Source organism: Pteropus alecto, unplaced genomic scaffold (assembly GCF_000325575.1).
Source record: "Pteropus alecto unplaced genomic scaffold, ASM32557v1 scaffold39, whole genome shotgun sequence".
Classification (NCBI taxonomy): domain Eukaryota; kingdom Metazoa; phylum Chordata; class Mammalia; order Chiroptera; family Pteropodidae; genus Pteropus; species Pteropus alecto.
This window is the reverse complement of record NW_006443568.1, coordinates 8,949,008-8,969,292: the sequence shown is the minus strand read 5'-3', so window position 1 is coordinate 8,969,292 and position 20,285 is coordinate 8,949,008. Positions and strand designations below refer to the sequence as shown.

General features: G+C 43.5%; 2 protein-coding genes and 1 long non-coding RNA gene across 6 annotated transcripts in view; 2 read left to right on the top strand and 1 right to left on the bottom strand.

Annotated features, from left to right (window-relative positions):
- Positions 1-661: 661 nt before the first annotated feature.
- LOC112472939 lies at positions 662-3,493 on the bottom strand. Its single transcript, XR_003043848.1, has 3 exons — positions 2,751-3,493; positions 1,965-2,141; positions 662-1,572 (listed from the first exon to the last, which is right to left on the bottom strand). It is a non-coding gene; the product is annotated as an uncharacterized LOC112472939 (long non-coding RNA).
- Positions 1,426-14,356, top strand: PIGV (phosphatidylinositol glycan anchor biosynthesis class V). 4 transcript variants are annotated; one of them, XR_003043847.1, is made up of 6 exons: positions 1,426-1,499; positions 2,520-2,614; positions 4,293-4,427; positions 8,356-9,477; positions 10,831-12,912; positions 13,737-14,356. XR_003043847.1 is itself a non-coding variant. In XM_006924379.3 (5 exons), exons 3-5 carry the CDS (start codon positions 4,350-4,352, stop codon positions 11,110-11,112), a joined length of 1,482 nt encoding a protein of 493 aa, XP_006924441.1. In that variant the 5' UTR covers positions 1,426-1,499; positions 2,520-2,614; positions 4,293-4,349; the 3' UTR covers positions 11,113-14,356. The 4 variants fall into 4 exon arrangements, 3 of the variants coding, with proteins under 3 accessions (XP_006924441.1, XP_024897218.1, XP_015454498.1); XM_006924379.3 differs by having other exon boundaries at positions 10,831-14,356; XM_025041450.1 differs by having other exon boundaries at positions 1,460-1,519; positions 10,831-14,356.
- A 3,147-nt stretch (positions 14,357-17,503) lies between these two features.
- Positions 17,504-20,285, top strand: part of ZDHHC18 (zinc finger DHHC-type containing 18) — a 28,060-nt gene continuing 25,278 nt past the window's right edge. The window contains exon 1 of the mRNA XM_015598803.1: positions 17,504-17,539. Within this exon, the coding sequence (XP_015454289.1) occupies positions 17,504-17,539 (36 nt within the window). The remainder of the gene's footprint in view (positions 17,540-20,285) is intronic.

Genomic DNA, 20,285 nt, shown 5'->3' with positions numbered 1-20,285 from the left:
TCTGACTTGTCGCAAGGGACCCCTGTCCTTTTTACAAAGATTTTTGAAAGAATTTGGGGTGGACAGAGAGAACCTTAAGAAATGCATGTCTTTTCCCCCTGTGAATTCACAAAGCAAGGACAGTTCATTTCTCAGTTTTATCTTTGCAAACAAAGTGCTGCTTGGAGGCTCACGGACTTCTAGAGCCTTAAGCCACAACCTCAGGCTTCAGTCAAGAGTGTGCCCCACAGCTTTGTCTATTCACTCACAGGCCTTTGGAACTCAAAGTGTGTGTCACTGAAAAAATAGGGGAAGAGTCTTCTAAATTCCATTTTTTCCCTTCTCCTCCAATGAATGATTAAAATGTGACCTATACTTTAGTCACTTTATACACAGCAAATACCTGAGGACAATTTAGTTCTCAAGGCCTGAACTAAGTTATAAAGAATCAAAAGATACAGTCCATGGCCCCCACAAAACTGATCTGGGCTAGTTCCTTTGCCTGAGAGAGAGCAACCATCTCTTTGTTCCCACCCACATGAGTAGTGGTTGCAGAAGATAAACCCCTCCCTCAGCCAGGGCTGTGGCCAGAGGCTAACCCAGACCCTAACATCGTTTGGAGGGCAGATAACTGAAACCGCAGGCTTTGGAATCCTGAGAAACAAGAAATCCACCAACGGAGAAGGATTTATTATCTATTTCCTTTAAGGAGGGTGCAAAGTTGTTCTAACAGTTTCCGTTACAGGGGTACCAACTGGCTGCTCCTCCCTAACAGACGGTTTTGTTGAGTTAGCTCCTTTTCTTCTTCTTTTTTGGCCCCACTTCCTAAGAGAAAAACTGCTTGAATGAGGAAGGAGAAAGGACTCCTGGCGAGGGTGTTCTCTGAAGTTTCCTTCACCATCCTCATTAGCCACCTGAGGTGGGGCTGAGAACTGAAGTAGGACAGAAGGTCCCTGGTAGCTGGAGGGGAAAGTCAGGGGGATCCCCTGCTTTCTTCACACCCAGGACGCAGGGTGCCGCTGCTGGCCACAGAAACCCCAAGAAGTCTTTTCTTTCTATTCGGAGAACATCTATTGTGTGCCAGGCCCTGTGCTGAGCTGTTGTTGCCTGACAGCAGGGAAAATGCGGCTCTTGCTTCGGTGAAGAAACCACTGGCCAGCCCCTCAACTCCGAGAGCCTCCGCACACATGGAAACTCAGTGGATGTTTGTGGGGTGGAACTGGGGCAAGAACACGACTCTGAGACAGTAGCCCCGGAGGACTAACTGATGGTGGGGGAGGGGGCCTTGAAGAGCGTGCAGTACAAGAGGGAACTCTTAAGGTGTCACCAAAGCGTAGAGGCGCCAAGGTTGAGGGCCCGGAGTCATGGGGCTCCGTCGTACCCGCCCCACTCGGAGTCAACATGGCCGCCGCAGAGGGGGCGGGGCGGCTCCAAGTCCGGGCAGGAGAGGGGCGGGGCCGCCGTCGGCGGAGTCAGTGCACAGGCGCAGGCCGCTCGGAGTCCCGGATGGAGGAGCTGAGGTTCGGGCCCTGCTTTGGAGGTTGAGAGTGGCGGGCGCTGGGGACCCGGCGCCAGCGTGGGAGCCCTGGAGTTCTTGGGGGAGGGAAGTTGTCAAACGGAGGCCGAGGGACATGAGGCGGAGGCTGCCGAGAAGCGGGGAGTCCCGCCCCTCCGCCATTGCGGCCTCGGGGTGCCGCCTCTTCCTTTACAGCCTCCCGCCTTCCCCTGCCTTCCGGCCCTGTAGTCCGGTCAGGCCACACCGGCTCCCTCGGAAATAGCCCCTGGACCTTGGCCTCTTTGGGGAGAGTAGATGCCCGATCCCCGCTTGGGGCTGTACCCGAAAGAAGCAGGCAAGAAGAGTCTTTAGACCTGGCTGGGCTGGCAGAAAGCGGCCCCTGGCTCATGATGGCCAGCAGCCCGCAAGGCCTCTGGCCCTAAGGACTCTTGGGCAGAGCTATTTCCCCATCCCACAAAAGATGTCTTACCCAGAGGATCCAGACTCGAAATCAGCAGGCTTCTCTGTATTCTCAGATAGGCGACACCCTGCCCTAAGCATACCCAGCAAGAGCATGCTCTGTCGTTGGACAACTACTAGGCTAGGAGTTGAGAGACCTGGGTTGTAATCCTGGCTCAGAAACAGCACATCTTGGCTGGGGTGAGGCCTGGTGGGAAGACCATAAAGTTTCAGAATAAAAAAAGAAAACTCAGAACTTTCTCTTTAAATATAGCTTTGAGTGTGCCACTTGACCCCAGTGAGCCTCAGTTTCCATATCCATAAAATGGCGATGGCAATTATACAGGCCTCACAGGGTCTAATGAAATCTATAATGTCAAAGCTATGGAGATTTTTATTACTCACCTCTCTGGGGCATATTTACCTCACGGGAAAATAAAGTAAAACTAGTTACTCTTCAAGTGTCCTGCCAGTTAAGAGTCTGTGATTTGGCAAAGTGGTTGTTGGGACGTGAGGTTGGCAATTAGCTGAAAGGGAGAACTCACTGGCTTTATTTTGTTTTTACTTGGTTTACCTGTAAATTAAGTGTAAGCTACAATACAAGTCTCCTGTGGTCGCTGGGGCTAAAGCTTGACTCTGCAGAGAGGAAAGGAAGAATGGCAGCCTGGTGAAGAGGCAGAGGTGGGTTAAGTGCTTTTCTGTTCCTAATTTCTCTTCTACATGTGGGTGGAAAGTGAAGAAGGGAAAAAGTGAATTCACCCTAGGATAGAGAACCAGCGGCTGTGTTTGGTTGGCTGTGTCTGTTTCTGCGACTCACCTCTATAAAACGAGTCAGGTGTTGGAAATGTTGGGTAGATTCACAGACTACCTCCGCTCTCTGGGGTTTTCAGAAGCTAGCCTTTGAACTGAATTTTGATGAGCAGACTGGTGTGGCGTTTGTGGCCCCTCCCTTCCTCTAGGCTTCCTGGTGATGGAGTAAGCAGCAGGCGCCCCCTTGTGCTGAGGATAAGTACTGTTGCTATTGGCAAATCTCGCTCCCTTTCTGGAGAAATTTTATTTTCCTATGGCTTCTGTGAATAGTCTTGCTCTTAACATGAGGATGGTGGGAGGGATACTTGGAGCAGTGATTTTATATCCAGAGCCAATGAACTGATGATGCCATATCCTGTTCTTACCACTTCCACTCAGAACAGGGGCTTAAAATGCCTGTTTGTATGCTAGGTCCTGGGGATATAGTTGTGAGCGAGATAAAGCCCCTGCCTCACAAGCAACTTAATTAAGCAATAGCAGTAAAGACCACATGGCAGAGTGCAATGAGAGCATATCGCATAGTCTAGAGAGGGTCAGAGAAGAATCCCAGAAACAAGTGGTACCTAAAGGTTTGATACCAGCCCTCCTTGTTAATTTCTCAGTTTAAGTATTTTTTCCTTTAGGGATAGTTCTTCACCCCAACTTGGTGAGCTGCCTCATATGCTCTTACCCTCCCTTCTCATGTCCCAGACTAGATCTGTGGGAGCCATTGCTACTTATTTTAGCCAAACGAATTGTTAATAAAAAATAATGCCTTAAAGTGCATTCCTTGCCTCAGAATGGCTTTGCAATTGTTTATATGTTGCTGCCATTCCAATAAAGAGATGAGAAATAAGTTTTCTCCATCCCTAGTAGACAACTCTGTCTTCCTACTAAGTTTGTTTTAGCAATGTGAGCTGGCTGAACTCCTGCAGAGTGGTGGTTTTCTTTTCCTTCTCCACTTAATTTAACAGACCAGCTGAACACACATCAGAGAGCTAAGCTAGAGTGTGTAGTTATTATGGTTTCTTAGTTCACTCTATGCCCCATTTTTGGGATTCTGGTTTGGGACCTGGTTTATTATTCTGGGCAGGAGGAAGGGCGCACACACCAAATAATAGCAACCATAATGTAGATGTGGTAGTACTTCACACTCTTGTCCATTTCACCACCCTGACAATTTTGTGAGACAGGCAAAATAATCTGCTCCCATTTTATACATAAAGAATTGAGGCTCAGAAGGTCTAAATGAGAACGTCTGAGCCAAACAGAGCTAGGATTTGAACCTAGGTCTTTAGTTCCTGCAAAGGGCACTCAGCAGCCTTTTTAAAGATTTCCTGCGAGTTTTGCTTCCCAGTTTCATGCCTGTGTGGAACTTTCCCAGCAAGAATACAGTACTTCAGAGAGACACTAAATGACATCTGCCTTCAAGATGCTTTTCCCTCATCTGGGAAGTTAGGTGGTTAAGTTCGCCTACTAATACTGAAGGGGGAGCCTCTTGTGAAGAATGCTTTCAAGAATTTACTTTCAACCAATGTGTGACATTTCTCCTTTGGGTTTTGGCGTTTAGAAGCCTGAGGGAGCTCAGTCCTGGCAGCAGCGTCCCTACTTTCCTGGTGGTGACAGGATGTGGCCCCTGGACCCATCCCGGAAAGAGGTGCTGAGGTTTGCGATCAGCTGCCGTATCTTGACACTGGTGCTCCAGGTCAGTCTCTTATCTTTTGTCCTAAACATGCTGTTGCCACATGACTGGGCTAGGCTCTAAGAATAGTTCTCATCTTCTTTCAGCCTTCCGAGTGTACGCCTCCATGCGGTTGAAACCGTAGACACTTAGACTTCATAGCTGAAAAGTAAGTTGTCAGGAATCTTAGAAAAGGTCTATTCATCCCTTGTTTTACACATGAAACTGCAGAGGCCTGGAAAAGTTAAATGGCTTCCCTAAAGTCACATAGCAAGTTAGAGAAGGGCCAGAATCAGACCTCACGTTTTCTAACTCCTGAGCTAGTGGTCTTTCCAAAAGACCATGATGTTCTGTAACCAGAGATGCCTTTAGGGTATGAGCTCTCAAAGCATTGCCCTGGGTCCCCTTACCAGGAGACCAAGCTCTGTGTCAGTCAGTTCAGTGGGAGAGAGGTGGCACTGTCCTGAGACCATCTGTATATTCGTTTAGTCAGCAATGGTTCCTACTCTTCCCCAGGTGTCTTCCCCTTGCTGCCTCACCCACACAGCCCTCAGAATGCATTTGCACTTTTGCAACTCCCTTTCCCCTCCAAGACTGCCGTTATACGTATTTTAATCAAATTTTATATATTTATGAATTATATGCGGTGCCTAGCACAGTGCCCAGCGCTTAGTAGGTCCTCAGTATGCGTTGTTGAATATAGCTGACACTCTAGGTATGTTATATTAGCATAATTATGTGTACCTTTTATCACAAGCTCTATTCTCTCTGAGGCTCAGAGCTGGTTCCTTTGTGGAAACCACTCCTCTTTCCTCCCTCTCTAGGAGACGTAGCAGGCTCTGGTGGGTCCCAGGCTTAGGTAAAAGTGTCTTTAACTTGGAGACTGGAGCTGTTATCTGTGACTGTCACTCATGTCCCATTTGTTTTCACTGTTTGAAGTGGTCCGATTTAAAAAAAAAAAGACCGAAAAGAGAAAGAGCCTTAAAAATAAGGTCATACTCTTGGTGCCAGGCTGGAGAAACTAACTCTATGATACCTTTGAACCAGCATTAGTTGAGTGATTGACAGAACCAATGGAGCAATACTGTGAATTGGCATCTGGGATATGGAACCAGGACAGCCGGGTTCTAATTCAACTGGTAATTTGGAAATGAGGATGTTTTCTCTAGACTGTTCACTCAACCACCAAAATTTTATTAAGTACCTACTCTGTTCTAAGAACTGTGCTAGGTCGTGAGTATAAAAAGTCATGGTCTCTTTTCCCTTAAGTAGCCGACAGTCTAATGGGGCAAAAAGACATTTATCAATAATGCTATTTCATTATCCCTCCTTCTAGCTTTAAAGCTTATAACATCAGAATATATTGTCAGTTACCCTTCATTGTTGCTGTCATTTCTGTTAATGACAGCTCATTCCTCTTCATTCCTTGAAGATTTTAGCTCCTGATTCACTGTTACTCTTTCCAGCACAACAGTTGATTTCTCGATGGTTTGAATATTAATAAATTTGATATACCTGACCACTATCTCCTGTCTTTCCAGCTCACTCCCTCTAGTAACTCACAGCTCTAATGATTCTTCTAACTCCTCAAGATTTCTAATCCATTGATTCTCCCACCATTTCACTGACCCTCGCACAGTTCATGGCTATAGCTCTGCATCTTACCAGCTTAGAGTCCATGGTCCATCATGCATGCCCACACAACTTGCTTGCTTCCTTTTCCTTGTGTCTTGTTCACAAGACAAAAGCCTAATCTCAGTTAAATTTAGTTCTCTGCCCATTCCATGCCTGCATCTGATCAGAGAAAAATACAGCTGTATTAACTAGTTTCTTTTCATTCAAGATCATTAACTGAAGCGAGTCCTTTTAGTGCTACTTGGCAATCTTTAGTGTATTTCCCTGGTCCATTCACTCCCATCCCCATTCTCTCAAATTTTCTGCACATCAGAATCACCTGAGGGAGTTTAAAAATATATCAGTGCCCAGGCTGTATCCCATACCAGTTTTTTTTTAAAAACATTTTTTTTAGTTACAGTGGATATACAATATTATATTAGTTTCAGGTACACAACATAGTGATTAGACATTTATATAACTTATGAAGTGATCGCTCTGATAAGTCTAGTACTCATCTGACACCGTATATAGTTATTACAATACTATTGAGTATATTCCTTATGCTATACTTTATATCCCCATGACTGTTTTGTAACTACCATTTTGTACTTCTTAATCCCCTCTTCTTTTTCACTCACTACCCCAATCCCCCAAATATTCTGGCAACCCTCAAAATAGTCTCTGTATCTATGAGTTTGTTTCTGTTTTATTTTGTTCCTTAGATTCCACATATAAGTGAAATCATATGGCATTTGTCTTTCTCTGTCTGACTAACTCTACTCAGCACAGTACCCTCTCTCTAGTTCTATCTGTGTTGTTGCAGATGGCATGATTTCCTTTTTTTTTTTTTGCCTTATTTTACCTAGCATAATACCTTCCAGGTCCATCCATGTTGTCACAAATGATAAGATTTCATTCTTTTTTTATGGCTAAATAATATTCCATTGCATATATGCACCACTTCTGCTTTATCAAATGATCCATTGATGGATGTCTAGGTGGCCTCCATATCTTGGCTGTTGTAAATAATGCTGTAATGAACATATGGATGCACATGTCCCTTCAAAGTAGTATTTTGGGTTTCTTCAGATAAATACCCAGAAGTGGGATTACTGGGTCCATCTTTGTCTTTTGTTATAGCCTTTGTTTTAAAGTCTATCTTGTCTGGTATGGATACTCAACATGTTCAGAGAAATTTCTCTAGTAACAAACTATAGAAATGATCCCTGAAAATATACCAGTTAAATCATTAACTCTGGGGGAGGGACACAAGCATCAGTATTTTTAAACTCCCTGAGTAATCCCAGTGCACAGCCTATTTTGAGGACTAGGGTCATAGATCAAATATTTTATGCGTGTTCCTCTTTGCTCAAGTCTCTAACACCTTTTCTCCAAATTGCTTTCCTGAGTGAAAACTCAGAAAAATAGAAGCAGTCTGTATGCTCCTACCGCATCCATCAGCATACCTACATGGTCACCTTTGTGCCTTTACTATAGAAGGTTGGGTGAACTGTCGGTCCTCCTCTCTAAGGCTAGCTCCTCCACCTGTGCAGCAGATTCTATCCCCTTTCGCCTGCTCCAACAATTCCCCTCTCTCTTTTCTGCATACTCAGTGGTTTTCTTTCCACTGGGTTATTCCCATTGGCAAACATATCTCCCACCTTAAAAGAAGAAGATTTATCTTGACCTCACATTGTCATTCACCTACTACCCTGTTTCTCTGCTCTGCTTTAGAGCCAACCTTCTCCAAATAGTTGTATGCACTATCTCCTTTCTCCCCTTTTCTCCTGAACCCAGTCCAGGCGATCTTCTCTCTCCTCTGCTCCACTGTAATAGCTCTTCTCAAAATCACCAGTGACCTCCACATGGCTAAATCTAGTGGTCAGTTTTCGGTCTCCATCTTCCTGGACCTATCGGCAGCATTTAACAGAGTTGACCACTCCCTTGCTTCACTTGGTTCTAAGACACCATGCTCTCCTGGTTTTCCTCCTAGTTCACTAACCATTCCTTCTTTATCTTCACTGCTGGACCCAGGGCCCAGTCCTCGGATCTCTTCTTTTCTCTATCTGTACTTTCTCTCTAGTGCTTTCATTGTATCACACCTTTAAATACTACTCATGTACCTATGACTCCTAAATTTATATTTCCAGCCCTGATTGCTCTCCTGACCCTCAGACTTGTATATCTCACTGCCTCATGGGCCTCTGCACTAGAGTGAGTGTCCAACATAAACTTAACTAGTTCAAAACTGAACTCCCGATTGCCCCCAGCAAGTCTGTTCTTCCTCATTTTATTAAATAGTAATAATATTTACTATTATTCCTTCATCCCACAGGCTCTCTTCAATGCCATCATCCCAGATCACCATGCAGAAGCCTTCGCTCCTCCTCGCCTCACCCCCTCGGGTTCTGTGGACCAACTTGTGGAAGGTCTCCTGGGTGGCCTGTCCCACTGGGATGCTGAACACTTCCTGTTCATTGCTGAGCATGGCTACTTGTATGAACACAACTTTGCCTTCTTCCCTGGTTTCCCCCTGGCTCTGTTGGTGGGGACTGAACTGCTGAGACCCCTCTGGGAGTTACTGAGCCTGCGGAGTTGCTTGTTAATCTCAGTAGCATTGCTCAATTCCTTATTCTCTGTCCTGGCTGCAGTTGCACTTCATGACCTGGGCTGTCTGGTTTTGCACTGCCCCCGCCAGGCCTTTTACGGAGCACTGCTCTTCTGCCTCAGCCCTGCCAATGTCTTCCTGGCCGCCGGTTACTCGGAAGCTTTGTTTGCCCTCCTGACATTCAGTGCCATGGGACAACTGGAAAGGGGTCGAAGCTGGACTAGTGGACTCCTCTTTGCTCTTGCCACTGGTGTACGCTCCAATGGGCTGGTCAGCGTTGGCTTCCTTGTGCATTCTCAGTGCCAGGGCTTTTTTTCTTCTCTCATGGTGCTCAATCCCCTGAAACAGCTCTTGAAGCTGATGGGCTCTATGTTCCTGTCCGTGTTTGCACTTGGCCTTCCTTTTGTCCTCTTTCAGTGTTATGCCTACACCCAGTTCTGTCTGCCGGGCTCAGCCCACCCTATCCCTAAGCCCTTGCTGCAGTTAGCTGTGGACAAGGGCTACCGGATTGCAGATGGAAACAAGCCACCTTGGTGCTCTTGGGAACTTCCCCTAATATACAGCTATATCCAGGATATCTACTGGAATGTTGGCTTTTTGAGATACTATCAGTTCAAGCAAATACCCAATTTTCTGCTGGCTGCACCAGTGGCTATACTGGTTGTCTGGGCAACTTGGACATATGTGACCACCCACCCCTGGCTCTGCCTGACACTTGGGATGCGAAGGAGCAAGAAGAGTGAGAACTTGGAGAAGCCTGAGCCTGGATTCCTGAGTCCTCGGGTGTTTGTGTACTTAGTCCATGCTGCGGTGCTGCTGCTGTTTGGCAGTCTGTGCATGCACGTTCAGGTGAGGTGGATTCCTGGCTGGGAATAGGGTGTGAATACAGGTAAAACTCCTGGACCAGGAACAGGGAAGACAGCTAACTTCCCTTATTTGTGTGACCTGTACCTAATTTATTCATTCAACAACTGTTTGGGGGCTTTCTTTGTGCCAGACCATGGGTCAGACCACTGAGGATGGAACTCATATGAATAAGATAAGATTGCTTTTAGTGGGTTTCATGGTTGAAATGGGGAGACAGACATTTAACAGATAAAATGGGATGGAAGAGGAATTGCTGTTTTGAGACAAAGTATTATGGAAACAAAGAGGAAAAAGGAGCTAACTGACTGAGGGAGGTGAGGATGTGGTATGGTAGTTAGGCCGGGTACTGAAGCGTAAGAGGGAATTCCCTCTAAGAAGCACAGGAAGACTGTTCTGGGCAAATGGAAGGGCATGTGCAAGGACATGAGAATTGTGAAAGGACCTGCTCAGACCGAGACAGGAATAAGCACAGAGGGTATGTCTGAGACCGTCTCTTGATACACAGTTATACCCAGAATGTCGATTCGAATGTTGACCTTCTGAGGTACTCTGAGCTCTGGCAGGCGCTCGGTTTTCAGAAGAGGTAAACTTGTGCACTGTTCGGGGTGTGGTGGGTATATAGAGAGATGGGAAGGGTTTGATCATACCTTCAGGGTTTTTTATTTTGCTCCTGGCTGTGGACCTAGTTTTAACAGAACCCTGAGGAAGTCTTTTTGTCTCCATGCTGTGCACTCCTCAGGAGTTGCTGCCTCTTGGAGGTGCACATTGGCTATTTATAAAGTTCTCTGAGCTGTGTGAGTAAGAGGCATAGGGGAAATTGGAAGTAGCATTCTGTGTTTGTAGCTGGATTAACTAGTAGAGAGAATACCAGCAAAGCTTAGAGTTTCCAGGTTAGATGAAGGAGAGTTGGCTCTGAACTCCCCTAAGAGGGAGAGTGTTGAACCATAATATCCCCTGCAACCTTTTCCTCTGCTTCGGCATCCCCATGGGACGAGGGAACTACCTCAGGTTCCGAAAACACCACATCACGTCCTAGAGTTTAGAGTCCAGGCTTTGGGCTAAAATTGGACCCCATAACGTTTTTTGTATTGATTGGCCCATTATTGTGGTAATTAGTCTGTAGCTATGTTTACTTGTGACACTGAAGTCACCTGGCTGGTGTCACATACAGCTTTCTAAGGCAGATCCTAACTCTACTAAATTTCCTTTCCAGTATAATACATTTCTAGTCATGGGGTTATAGTTCACCCAGCAGCAGGGAATCCCCAGGCTGGTCCAGTTCGAGGCAGTGACATTCCAATAAATGTGTGGGTTTCCCCCTCTTATGATTTTCAGGTTCTCACCAGATTTTTGGGCTCTTCCACTCCTATTGTGTACTGGTTTCCAGCTCACTTGCTTCAGGATCAAGAGCCACTGCTGCGATCCCTAGAGACTGTGCCTTGGAAGCCTCTTGCGGGGGACTCCCCACCGGGACAAAAGGTCTCCAGAAATTCTATTGTGGGACTTTTATACAACTGGAAAACCTGTTCTCTAGTCACACGTTGCATTCTAGGCTACTTCCTGACTTACTGGCTCCTGGGACTACTCCTACATTGCAACTTCCTGCCTTGGACGTGACCTGGAGTCTCAGGAGACAAACTTGAAGCAGAATTAACCAGGGGTCTGGAAGTATCAATTCACAATGGGATTGCCTGCACTGCTTTGGGATCCTTTCTGTGTCCATTAGAACCTCTTTCTGTTCGAAGGCTGGTTAGGAATGGGAGCAGTATGAGCCACTAGAAAGCCCCTTCTGATCCTGGCTATGGAAAATTTTAGAGTAGTAACTATTTTCACAGTAAGTGAAGAAATCTTATTCCAAGTCTAAAGTGCACCTGGATCTGTCTTACCAAGCAAGCACAGCAGAGATAGTCTTAAACTTAACCACTGACCCACATGTAAATTTAAATGTAAATTATTTAAATGTAAATTTCATCAAAGACTCTAGATGACTGGCTGGTAATCGTGCACACATGATGGAGGAAGTCTGAGCAGTGTAGTGGCAGTAGTAAGTAAAGTGGGAACTTCCTTTCTAAGTGGGACATGGGTTCTTTGATGATTTTTTTCGTTATTTGTTCATTTAGTTATAGAAAAAAGTCTTACAAAGATATACAAATTAAACAACTTTCGGTTATATAAGCATCAATTATCTTTTCAAAAATAATATAAATTACTTTTACTTGGGGGAGAAAGTCACAATAAAGAAGAGAGCATTGCATAAGGAGGCAGGAGACCTAGATCCTAGTCCTCTCAGTAGAACCCACTTTACCAGCTATGTGACCTTGAGAGAGTTTTCAGAGACATAGTTACCTCTTCTGAAACTAGGGGAAATGATGTTATCCAGTTAGGGGGTTAGGGATGAGTAAACTGTATAATCTCTTATAGGTCCCTTTCTGCTCTAAGATCTGAAGAGCTGCCTTAAACAGTGAAGCCATCCCAGTCTAAATGCATATGTAGAGGCTGAAATATGTAATTTTAGGAGAAAAGATTCAGTTCTGCTTTCAGCACTTAGAAGAAACTCTCCCTCTCCTTGGGTACAACTCTGAGGAGTAACTTAAGTGACCTTACCTTTGAATGAGGGAAAGCGGCAACACCCGACAAATAAGGCTCCTTGGCCTGCATAAGTAAACCTGTACCGGACAACTAAATGATCAAAGCGGTGACTAGTTTTCCTGCTGTGCCCAAGTGTCTGTGCTTGCTTGATTGGTAGACATAAGGGTCAAAGGAGCCAGCATGGCAGCATGAATTGATAAATTGTAGGTAAGTCCAAGGTTGAATGAAATGGTATCTGCCTGTCCCCCTTTGGTTATGAGCCCATCATTTCAATGGCACTAAGATCATTGACCCCTGCTGAGCTATTTTTGCTCATTCTTTGAGTCAAGTAAGAGTCTCAGCATCATTATAACTCATTGGATTGAAAAATTAAAACAAGCAGAAACTTCAAAATAAATGGTTAATCATCGGCAGCTTCTGGAGAACTCTGAGAACTGGAATTTTGACACGCTCCCTCTGACCATGACAGAAAGCTAAACTTGCCAGCTGAAAGGAAGCTCCTGGCTGAGCCCCAGCACCCTCTGTTGGAGCTTCCAGTCAGCCTGGCCAATAAGCATTTCCCATCCATTGCCCCAGCTTTAGCACAGCTGAGAGAATTTGGTCCAGAGTCAAATGCTTCTGAAAATGTACACACAGATTGGGGCAGCCCTCTGCCTTCTGCCAAGACACCCGAGTGCCCTTCTTGGCAAAAGATGATCATCTCTGTCCTAGTATTCCTTCAGTTGGCAGAAACTGTTCCCTCCATCCTCACCAACAGCTGCAAATCCAAGGACTTCCACCCTGAGTGCAGGAAGAGCCGAGGTCCTGTTTCAGCTCTTCATTGCAGAGGTAGGAGCACTAGAATCTTTGCTCTTGTGGATTCTCCTCTTTGCCTCTTCTTAGGGGATAGTCAGGACTGATTGTACCCCCACTGGAAGAGGTGACTCAGACTCCACAGGGTAGGAAGTGATTTCACTGCTCTAGCAGTCTCAGCTTAACCTTCACACTAGATCTCATCACCCCCAGAAAAGTGATTTCAAGGACCAGAGACCCTATAAATGGGAATCTCATCTTGTCAACTAATACCAAGAAACTAAATCACTCTGGTGTTCGGCAAAGACAATTATAGATACAGTTAATTTTAGAGGAGGTAATGACCCCAGCTAAGTGGACACACCTGGTGTGACCTGGACGAGGACACAGTTTTCTCTCTGACCTTGGAGGGATCTAGTTGCTGTTCTCTAAGTAGCTAAGGAATGGGCTGATTTTATGGCCAGCAGCTGTCCTTTTACCATCCTATTAACAGTCTTTAATAGTCTAGGAGAGGGACATGAAGGGCCCAAGGCAGGAAGCTTCCTGTTTACCCTGAGGTCTAACAATGCTGCAGCTGGGTTGGGCGTCTACAATTTCAGAGAAAAGTCATTTCCTTCTGAGACCCAGCTAAAACAGAAACCAGACACTTCATGTACCTAGAAGGAGATGCTTTTTTGTTCTTTAATGAAGGCGGGAGGAGAGGGAGTGTTTGACATGTCTTTACCAGTCCCCCTGGGGAAAAAAAATCACTCCTTTTCTCAACAGACCCTCTCACCTTCATCTAAAACTGTAGTGTGTGCAAGCTCAAGGGATTTGAAGTTGATTGATTCTTTCAGCAATTGTTTACTCCTATTTTAAAGGAATGAAGATGACTCGCTATGCCGCCCATCCTCAAATAACTGTCTCATAAGAGTTGCTGGCAAATACACAGAAACATTAATCAAGGTAGAAGCTGATCAATTCTGGGGAATGAAAGGATACTTAAATGTCTTGCTCTATATCTCTCTACTTGGACTTTTTATGATAAGGATGAATTAAAGTTTTACCCATATGCTTAGGAAAAGGTAAGTGAGGTACAGAGTAAGTACTCAAAATTCACACAAGGCAGAGGTCTCTTCTAGCTTGGACTACCCAAAAAGAATTCCTAGAGAAATGGCCTTTGAAGGACAGGTAGGATTTGAAAGTTAAGAGCGGAGAATGAGTATGAGTGAGATACGGGACAGGGAGAGTTCAGTTTGAGTGGAACTGAGGTATTGTCATTATTGAGATCTAGGTCTTGAAATCAGCCCCAAGCCCAGCTCTACTGTGTACTAGCTGTGTAAACATGAGCCAGGTACTGAATCTCTAAGCCTCAGTTTACTTGTATGTAAAACGTGGATAACACTATTTAGCTCATGGGTGTGAATGATAATATAGACTTGTGGAAATTAAATGAAAAGTGTTTAGAACAGTACTAATAAAGGAACAGGTGTATTTTGGACAGATTGAATTCCATCAGCTCATTCATATGCCAGGAAACGTGGAACTGGAGACAAGGAGTAGGGTCAGGAAGCCATCCACACAGACATGATAATTCCATCTGCCGTGAGATTGGATAGGATTGTCAAAAAGGAAAAGTGTAGAGACAGGAGGCCTGGAAAACCTTGGGCAGGTGACCCAATTCCTCTAAACCTCTTTCTCTAAAAAGGGGGTGATGGCACCTGTCACGCAGAGTAGTTATGAGGATTAAATGAGACACCAGATGGAGCACTAGCACAGTACCTGACACAAAGAAAGAACTGAACTGTGCCATTTGTTATCATCATCATTACCATTAAAGGATCAGAAATGAATAATATCAGAGGAGGAAAGAGTCTCAAGAAGAAAGAAATGGTTACCGGGGTCATATGCTATTAAGGTTAGAGAAAGAATGAGAAAAGGAGGCTAGTAAATGACTCCCAATACTCAGTGGCTTAAAAACAAAGTTTCTTTCTCTTTTGCGTCATAGGTTAGTTCAGGCTTGGACTCAGTAACTTGGGACCCAGGATTCTGACATTTTGTGACTTTGCCCTCCTCTAAGTGCTCAGAGTCCTCTGTTTTCAGAGAGGTTTTAAGGGGTCAGAGTTGGAAGAGATGCACATTGCTTTCATTTAAATCATTGGCTAAAACTCCATCACATGGCCATATCTAACTGCAAAGGAGGCTGGGAAGTAGGGTTGCTGGATGAAGTACAGACTGCTCAGTTAAATTAGAATTTCAGATAAATATTTTTTCAGTATAATTATGTTCCAAATATTGCACAGGACATACTTATACTAAGAAATTCTTTTTGTTTGTCCAAAATTCAAGTTTAACTGGGCATCCTATATTTTTATTTGCTAAATTTGGCAGCCCTACTGGGAAGTGAAGTCTGGCTGTGGGTTTAGGAAGAAATAGATATTTGTGTGTCACAGTCTGTCTCAGTCTGTCTTTCTAAGCCAAATACCTATTTCTGCTCTTCTCACGGAACACATTCAGCCCTTCCCAAGAGAGATAACCCCAAATCTAGTCACCATATTCAGCTCTAAGTCTCTCAACAGCTTCAAATATCGTTCCTTATGGTGATACCTGAACTAAAAAAGAAAAGTTATCTGTACCCCACAAACACACAAAATGTACAAAGGTAGAGCAAAAATAGGGTAACCTTAATACAAACTATTCAGAAAAGAATGGAAGATACACAACAGTTACTGGTCCAAAGCAGTTCTGAATCCCCACTGGTCAGAAAAAAGCCCTCTTACCGAAGGCTAGGGGACGTTTTTTGATTAGATCCTGATTTGTTCTATGAGGCACTCCTTCATCCACTGTTCTTCATGCCCTCTGGGAAGTTCTTCCTTGATTATCCTTCCTGGTCACTTCTGAGATGGGCTTTAGGAAGTAAGAACTCCTTGGAGAATGTGCAGCTTTGACAGCCCAGTTCTTACTGCTGCAAATATGGGGACCTAAAAGTTATTTTAAACCTTGGCCAGCCAAAGTCTTGTTGGGGAAGGCGGGGTATAAAATATACATAAAATTTACCATTTAAATCATTTTTAAGTGTAAAGCTTAGTGGCATTAAGTATATTCACATTGCTGCACAATAATCACTACCATCCATTTCCAGAACTTTTTCATCTCCCAGATTGAAACTCTATACCCATTCAATAGTAACTGCCCATTCCCCCTCCTCTGAGCCCCTGGCAACCATCATTCTACTTTCTGTCTCTATGACTGACTATGCTAGGTACCTCATATAAGTGGCATCATATAATATTTGTCCTTTTGTGGCTGGCTTATTTTGCTTAGAATAAATGTCTTCAAGGTTTATGCATATTGTAGAATTTCCTTTCTTTTTAAAGCTGAGTAATAGTCTATTTTATGTATATACTACATTTTGTTTATCCATTCATCTGTCAATGGATACTTGGGTAACTTCCACCTTTTGGCTATTGTGAATAATGCTGCTATGAACATTGGTATACAAATACCTGTTCAAGTTCTTGCTTTCTTTTGGGTATATACTCAGAAGTATATTTTGCTGAATCATATGATAATTCTGTGCTTAATTTTTTTGAGGAATGCCCATACTGTTTTCCACAGTGATTGTACCATTTTTACATTCCTATTAGCAATGCACAAGGGTTCAAATTTCTCCCCATTCTCACAAGAAAATAACACTTATTTTCTGTTTCATTTTGTTTTGTTTTATAATAACCACCCTAGTGGGTTTGAAGTAGGTTTGTTTGCATTTCTCTAATGATTTAGTGATGTTGAGCATCTTTTCAAGTGCTTATTGACCATTTGTTTATCTTTGGAGAAATGCCTATTCAGATCCTTTGTTCATTTTTAAATCAGGTTGTTTGTTTTTTGTTGTTGTTGAGTTTATATATTCATATAAATTTTGATAAAGTCTGATTTATCGATTTTTCTCTTATTGCTTTTTCTTTTGGTGTTATATGCAAAAAATCATTGCCGAATTCAGTGTCATGAAGATTTTGCCCTATGTTTTCTTCTAAGAGTTTCACAGTTTTAATTCTTATATTTAGGTCTTTTATTCATTTTGGGTTAATTTTTATATGTGATTTAAGGTAAAGGTCTAACTTCATTCTTATACATGTGAATATCCAGTTTCCCCAGTTCCATTTGTTGAAAAGACTATCCTTTCCCCATTGACTGGTCTTAGAGCCATTGTCAAAATCATTTGACTATATGTGCAAGGGTTAATTTCTAGGTTCTCTATTCCATTGGTCTCTATGTTTATCTTTATGCCAGTACCACACTATTTTGATTACTATAGCTTTGTATAAGTTTTGAAATTAGGAAGCATGAGATCTCCAACTTTATTCTTCTTGTTTAAAATTATTTTGGCTATTCAGGGTCCCTAGAGATTTCATATGAATTTCAGGCAGTCAGGGGCTTTTTTTTTTTGTTTGGGCTCATAGTTTCTTTGGCAATACAATTACCTCGAAACATTTTGGTGTTAGAGTCAGAGTTCTCCAGAAAAACATTTGATAGATAGATAGGAAGATAGATAGATAGATAGATAGATAGATAGATAGATAGATAGATAGACAGACAGACAGACAGACAGACTCTGTATATGGAGAGAGAGATTTCAAGGAATAGGCTCATGATTGTGGAGGCTAGCAAGTCCAAAATCTTCAGGGTAGGCCAACACCTGGAGACTCATGAAAGAGTTGATTTTGCAGTTTGAGTCTGAAAGCAATCTGCCAGTATAATTCCTTCTTTTTCAGGGGAAGACAGTCTTTTTTCTGTTAAGACCTTCAACTGATTGGATGAGGCCCACCCACTATAGCTGATAATCTACTTTACTCAAAGTCTACTGTTTTAAATGTTAATCTTATCTTTAAAAAATACCTTCACAGAAACATCTAGAGTAATATTTGACTAAATATCCACATACTGTGGCCTAGCACACACAAAATTAACACAACAGATTTCTGCTCTATTTGCTTCTAGTCAGATTCCTGTGAGACTAACCACACTCGAGTTCTTTCCTAGATAGAATTCTCAAGATGATATATTTACTTGCTTCATCAACCCCCTTGTCTCACTCTCAACATAATGGTGGCTATATTGAAGCTGTGTGAAATAAGAAGTGGGGAGGTCACATTGTTCACCTTAGAGGTGATCACATCTTTCAGCTCCTGATGTTCAAGACCTTTTTGAATCTTATATATGTTGTCCAGAATCAGTCAGCTTTTCTGACCCTGAAAGGCCCATCATCTCTGGACTTTCTCTATTTCCCTTTCATCTCTGCTTGAATACCAGCTAACTCTCACCTAAGTCCACCTCTTCTTTCTAATATGTTATGAAGGAACCCGTGCTAGTTATTAAGTTATTGTCTCTCCGCTCCAAATCTACCCTCCTACTTTCTGCTATGAGATGCTAGAACTGGGATTCTGCAAATCACATTTCTGCTTTGTCAGCTGGCTCTGTTTGGCTCTGCCAATAAGGGCCACTAGAGGGAGATAGTGAGGCCAGAGGAGGAAGAAAGGACTCTTTTTTTTCTCTTTGCTTCCTATTCCAGTGAGGTCACCCTGGAAATGCTCCTTCACCCTGGCAACAGTAGTTTCTTCCTGTAGCAGGAGGTGAATCTACTTTGCAGTCTCCTCCAACAATTGCAGAAACAACTTCCTGATGTTCCACTCAGAGACAGCAGCACCAACTGGGTAGCACCCCTTTCCTCAGAGGTATTCGGACACCAGCATCAGACTTGGAGGTCTGAATTTATGCTCCGTAGGGCCCCTCTTCTAAGTGTGTAAGTTTTAGTAATTCCAAACTCTTCCCTTTGCTCTCCTAGCCTTAGAAGTTATAGATACTTCCTGCTATTCCTGCCTCTGAGATATCTCACTTTTCTTTTTACCTTTTCAACTGAAAGATTGATAACTCTAAACTTAGTTAACCATTCTAACCATTCTTTACATTAAATTCTCTCTGTCTAGTGACTGGTGTGGTCTCATTGGCTGTACCCTGACTGCTACAGAAATTGGTACTAGTAGATCTCAAAAGATAGGATTAAGGGACTGGTTTGGTTGTGTCATTGGATTTGAATGTGCTAAGCTCCTTGCCAATGAGAAATGTGATGCTACTAATCCATGGCATGCTGTGGCATCATGATTAATCAAATTATCACCTGTGGTTATTTGTGATGAAGTGCCAACTAAAGCAAGTGCCTTGGGGGCCCAAGTGGTTGTTGCACTTGACTGTCAAGGGAATGATGATGACCACAGAGACTTGGTATGGGAGGAATTCTTTGTGAATGCATTAGAGTCTTTGCAGAAAATGACAAGCTTGGGTATTTAAACTACCAGCTCAAGTCATGGTCAGAGAATCACAGTGCTTCCATGGTAGCCATAAAATAGGCTCATTTCTTTTAGCCACCAGACTTATTTGGTACAAATAAAACAAAAAAAGTGCATGTTGCAGAGTGACATAAGTTGAATTCAATCTTATTAAGTCTTTCCTATGACTAAGAAGGAGTGGGACCCTGAAACTTGGCATGGGGACATCTGGTTTGACTCTTCTAGGTTCTCAGAGTCTCCTCCATTCTGCCAGCACTTGGGAGTTTTATGGGCCAGCCTGTCACTTCCACTCATAATCCATTAGCCAGAATTCAGTCACATCGCCATACCTCTCTGTAAGAGAGGCTGGGGAACTGTGGGTATTGGTGAGAATGAGTAGTTTATGCCACACTAAATGGATCACTAGGGACATTTAAAATAGAAGTTTTAAGGGAGTGATGTTGACAGAAGCCAAATGGTAAGACATTAAGAAATGAATAGATGACAAGGAATTGGTAGCTAATCTTTAATAGGACCCTAATGAGAGAGAAAAAGATAAACCTTAAGCTAGAGTTAGGCAACAGCCAAACGTGGAAAGCTGTTTCTGTTGTTGGTTTTTTAGTTTAGTTTTGCTTTTTAATTGCTAGAGGAGAATTGATCAACATGGGAGTTTTGACCTGCTCTGTTTCTGACCTGGGCTGGTTCACCCTACCTTAGGCAACCTGGTGGTCTCCTGCTCCTGGGAGGTCACCATATCAATGTCAAACTTAGAGCGGACACTCGGTCACCATAGTGCACTACAGCCCAGAACTCCTGGGCTCAAGCGATCCTCCTGCCTCAGCCTCCCGAGTAGCTGGGACTACAGGCACGCACCACCATGCGCAGCACTAGAGGAGAGTTGAGCATGTGTTTGCAGTCTCAGTGAACAGGAGGAGAGCTAGGACATGAGTGGAGAGTTAGCTAGGGGCAGAGAGAGGTCCACATTTTTAGGATGAGAGGGAAAGACAGATGCAAATAGAAATTATGAGGTAGAGAAGAGGAAAGCTGAAAATTCAGTAGGATATCTTTGGTTTCTGTGAAGGGACAAGGAGTAATAAAAGATTTAGG